The sequence below is a fragment of the Morone saxatilis genome, unplaced genomic scaffold (assembly GCF_004916995.1).
Source record: "Morone saxatilis isolate NCDOM2014 unplaced genomic scaffold, NCSU_SB_2.0 Contig15, whole genome shotgun sequence".
Lineage (NCBI taxonomy): Eukaryota > Metazoa > Chordata > Actinopteri > Moronidae > Morone > Morone saxatilis.
Genome location: NW_023339707.1, coordinates 14644009 through 14649420, shown reverse-complemented (window position 1 = coordinate 14649420; position 5412 = coordinate 14644009). Strand labels below are relative to the sequence as shown.

Here is a 5412-nt window from a genome sequence, read left to right as displayed (position 1 = left end):
CAGAACACTGGACGACGCTGCGCTGACAGTGGCAGCCGAAGGGGCACATGTGTGTGTCAGGGGAGGGGATCTCCTCCACGGCTGAGCCTTCTTCCTCGTCCCTCATCATCGTCATTATACCGCCGCTGTCCATGCTGTCCATGGCGAAATCCCAGAAGCCTTTCTGCTCAAAGGGCAGGGCCGAGGATGGGGAGAGGAGCTGGACCATGCATAGAAACAGCAGGAGGGAGCAATGTGGCAACATCTTTAACTTACACACCTGAGGAAACAAAAGGAGGAAGGAGAGCAGCGTCAGTTTTATTGTATATGAATGTTTACACTCAGTTGGTTTATTATACAACAAGCTAAAACTAATGCAGTCTAATACAACAGCACGACAATAAATCCTACATTCATGAAAGCTATAATGTTCAGTTTTTGTTGAAACAGTTTAATAGAGGTGTTGATTCAACTTTATGGTCATTTGGATGTATTTTGTCCAACCCCTTGAGAGTAGACAGGAACAGTCATATGCACATGTCACATGTCTAAATGTCTGTGATAAATGTCAATGTCATCTGCATCAGTGGATATTTGGCAGTTTTTATTAGATTTTAGAATGCAACACTAAACTATAATATCAACTAAGGCAGCATTGTTACTTATTGTTTTATTTTATAGAGGAGCCTTGTGTTAAAATCTACTTTGAAGAGCTTTATTATTATATTGTGCTTACGTGGCGCATATTCCTGAATAGAACTGTGTTTAACCCAAATGTCCTCATACTGACAGACACACAGAAAACCTGGGAGCAGGTAGTTCTATTCCAGCATAAAAGTATACCGGTTGGTTTTTAGGGTAAATAATGAATAATGATGCTGCTATGTATAGTCTGTTCTTCTGTGTGCACTGTACTTAATGGGAACATGTGGGCATCAGAGTTCATACACAATGCACAGAGAGTAGTAGGTGATGTGTGGGGCGTCAACAGGGACCCAAAAGCAAACTTTTGCACAGGTAAATCCAGCCGTGTGCACGAGGGCTCTAAATTCATAGCTAAGGATAATGGTCAGTGATAAATGGACATTGAAATATTATGAAATGGTCTGCTTATCCTTAATTACAAAGCACTACTGTTTATACCACACCTCACAGGCAGACCAGGAGCTAGAGGCTGGTGAGGAGAAATGAACTCATACCCCCAGGGAAACTCGCCAAGACTCGACTCTGGGACTGAAAGTCACTTAAACCACACTGACAAAATGTCACTGTCTGCTTCCCGCACACTGAGTACGTTCTAAAGAGAGCATGTCTCTTCTCACTGGCCAATCAGATAGTCTAGAGGACATCACCTCAGCGGTGGAAAACTTTATTCCTACAACCAAGCAGTCAAACAAAGCCACCATTCATGTAGAGGGGAAACTGGGTGTGCAAATGCAAGTGCCTGTCTGTGTGCATGTACGTGTTTAAATGAGTATGCATGTCATGAAACACAGACTCCATGATGTCATAGCTGTGCACACACACACACACACACACACACACTGCTAATTGAGGTCACCAGACATGTGAGCATATGTGTCTGTGTTTGTTTCCTTCCTTTATACTGCCTGCACTGACCTAGCTTACACTTCAGCGCCGCCACGCCTCCCACTCAACTGAAAATCTAATTCCTAGAAAATCAAACTATTACCAGGCCAATTGATTCTTACCACAGGAAATTGTGACCCTTGACCTGAAGCTAATCCTATGAAGCCCAGTCCTACACGGGACCTTGGGGTGACCTAAAACCCTATAATCTCTAACCCTGTTGTGTTAATTTCTTCTCTGATCCCTTAGCTCAGTAATCCTACAGCTGGAAAGTCTTGCTGCCAATGGTTAGCATGCAAATGGACTTTCCACGGAAGTTTGAGAATCCTGTCGCAACTTGATCGTGCTTTCAGAAGAGAAGCAAAAGCAAATTTAGGCTGTCAGCAGTTTCTGGACCAAGAGATAGACGATAGAGAAAAAGAAAGAGGGTGGGAGAGGGGGGAATAACACAATAATAAATTAAAGTTGTCTTCGGGTTGATTTTTTTTGATAGTATGGGAATTTGTAGTATACTTCAAATATGACATCACATTTAAAATCTCTTACCTTCAATCTTTATTTTGTCTCTTTGTGTGCTGCTTACTCAATCTCCTAAATAGGACACCAGTCAAACACTTGATCTTGATCTTTGCTCTGCCTTTTTCACCTAATGTCCCAGGATATTTCTGGTAGCGCTGACTGTTCACAAGACTTTGAATGGCTTAGAAGGGAGACTACAATAATAAAGCTTGTGAGGGGGGTTTCAGGGGCTTTTTAATGTTGGTGGAAATGCTTCTCATTCCACACTTCATGAAAAAAATGTTCTCTAAACTGATACTGCCTTAACAAAAACACTCCACAAAGGAATGTGGTCAGAGTACATACATCACAGAGTGTGTGGGTGATGAATTAACAACACATGCTTATCAATTCAACTTCAACACTTGCTGACTATTTCTAACCTCACATACAAACTGGGTTTAGAGTCCTGAATTATTTAAGACTATGCATGAGAAAAGGATCCATTTTCAGTCTGTTAAAGTTGCTTATGCAATCCACTGCAAGTGTTTTGCTCTATTCAAAGAAATAAAAGCATTATTTAGGGACATTAAAAAAAGAAAAAGAAAAAAGTAAAACAAAGAGCCTGTGCATGATGTGGACCTGGTCTGGGAGCATGAATAACTGGCCCCTGCAGTCTGCTCTCTGCAATAAAAATAGCTGCCAAATTATACCATTTTGCAGAAAAGAAAAAACACCACTAGCCTTGGCTTGGCCAGAAGAATGCAGCCAAAAGGACATAGCGAGGGCATATATGGTCAGCATCACACAATGACACGCAACACACAAAAGAACTGGGATACACACAGAAGACACCACTAGACCTTTTTATACACCTACAATTTCTGCAGCTTTTTTTTTGCAACATTATGGGAGGTATAACAAGTATATATTGTAAATCTAAAAATGTGGCACCCAAGCTCTGGTCTGTGGAGCCATTTTTCATCCGTCCAACCAATGATTTGTCAGCCATTTGCAGAGATGTGGTAGTGGATGGAGATTTGCAGACAGAGGTGTTCAGGATGATGGACGAGGGGGAAAAAAAAAGGGAGACAGGAACAAGAACAGCCTATCATCATCCCTGAATGACGTGTAAGGCTACTATAAACACAACATGACGATAAGACTAAACTACATCCCACAGTCAAGCTGCCTCTCTGACTCTAATAACCACTTTTATCTGGCCCTGGTGTGTGTACATATGGATTCCACTCCTCTCCCTACAGTTAAGCTGTGAGCCATCAAACATCCGGTCTGAGACGACAACAAACCAGAGGCTTCAATCTTAATTGTTATTGCCTCGGCTCTCCTCCTATCCAAAGGCCAAGAGTGGTTTAATGGATGGATGGTTGGGTGGCTATTCTCGTCTCGCTTACTGTGTTTGTCTCCAAGGTGCTGTGTGCTGTCCCCGGGGGGGCAGACAGAAAGAAAGAGTGGGAGTTGTGTGTAGGCAGTAGTGAGAAATGAGAGATGAAGCCTCAAAATTTAAAAGTGTCTAATCAACACTTGCATTACAGGTACTATGAAGCAGTTCGCAGTAACGTCCTAACTTTACTATATGGTCAAAAGTATGTGGACACCCCAGTGAAAATGTATACTTTATTTGTTTTTTTAAGCCACATCTCTTGGTTCAAATTTACATAGCATCATAGTGTCTGCTCTGTTGAAAAACGCCTCCCGAGAAAAGTGGAGGCTGTTATAGCAGTAGATTAATGCCAATGCTTTTGAAATAATCTAGGTGTAATGCAGAGTTGTCCACATACTTTTGGTTAACATTCTTGCTTGTCCTACCTCAGTCTCATCTTAACATTTAATGAGATGGAGGCTTTTTTCTCGTCTGCAGCAGCAATGATTACTTTTCCTTCAGTCAAAAACAAAGAAGAGAAGAAACAGGAGGAAATTCCCTGTCTGTGTCAAAGGTGTGTCAGCTCATGCCCAGTGTGTGAATCTCTCTCACACAAACACACACATACACACACACATAAACATGCTCATAATATAACTGTCTGAACCTCTGAAGGTGGTTGAAGCTGCCATAACAGGCACCAGAAGACACTTTTATTAAGATAAGAATTCCAGTGGTTTACGATTGGATTTGAAAGGTGAAAATAGGATTAGGGAAGACACAGATATGAGACCGGGTTCAGGGATGGCTGTATGGATGGACCGATGTCGACTGCCAATAAAAGGCAGCAGTGTTGCTGAAAGCACCATCTGGAGAACACTCCATCCTACAAGTGTAACAGTTGTTTGAGTTTCCCACACCCGGTGTCTGAGATTAGCTTTGCATTTCCTATATGCACTATCCATCAAGTGGTGGGTACTTGTCAGCCATCACATCCACCGCAATTACTTTCAAGTGACGAGAGTTCCCACAAAGCAGCCTTTTCCCTTGTCAAGCTATACAAACATATATTTAAGCTATATGCTCTCTGTATTGCCAAGAATAATCATCTACTCAAGATACTACACACAGTGTTTGGTCTCCCATGACCGCAGACGGGAGAAAGGCAATCAATGTTACCTCCCACCAAGACAGACACACACATCCCCCATTTTCTCTTGACTCATACAAATTGCTGCCACCTTTTCTCCACAGAGAAAGTTTTAATTGTTGACTGTAAAGTGTAAAATCATCAAATTATATATGCACACAACCTATTTCTTATTCACAGCTGCTGTTCTTGTCCGCAAATGCTGAAACCTTTTGGCATCGCCAAAGCTGGCAATGCCAAAATCCATTAAGCCTCTCAATATTGATCAAGACATAAAATGCTGCCTCATTTTGTCTTCGCATTCATATTACAGAGCACATCAGCTCCGCTCTTCCGACTGTGGCAGTTGTGTGAGCAGAGTTAAGGTGGGGCAGAGAGCTTACCAAAAGTGCCAGCTGGCACCACAACGTCGGTGTATTGGCTGCCGCCACGTCAACACTCAGTGTCGATTAGCATCACATGGTAGCTCAAAGTGATCAGAGTGCTGACCGAGCACAAAATATTTGACATGGCTTAGTATTGTGTTTCAGAGAATAAATCAAATTTTGGCAGGCGTTGCTCAATGGGATATTCATTTGTTTTCAGTTAAGAGTTTTATGTTTTTTTCCCAACCCATCATGTTATTCTAAAGCAGGATCCAAGCAGCAATAAACTCTGACACCTAAAAAAAAAACACAAATGTCATACTCACACAAATGTTTGCTTGTGGGAATGCAAGCTGGCCCAAACACATACTCACATGTACACACACTCACATGTACACACACACACACACACACACACACACACACACATACAGTATGTAAACCAT

General features: G+C 42.0%; 1 protein-coding gene across 1 annotated transcript in view; it reads right to left on the bottom strand.

Moving 5' to 3' along the window:
* The window catches only part of bgnb (biglycan b), a 14713-nt gene that overhangs the window by 7116 nt on the left and 2185 nt on the right, over nucleotides 1–5412 (bottom strand). Inside the window, exon 2 of the mRNA XM_035656690.1 lies at nucleotides 3–259. Coding sequence (XP_035512583.1) covers nucleotides 3–244 — 242 coding nt within the window. The 5' untranslated portion in view covers nucleotides 245–259. The remainder of the gene's footprint in view (nucleotides 1–2; nucleotides 260–5412) is intronic.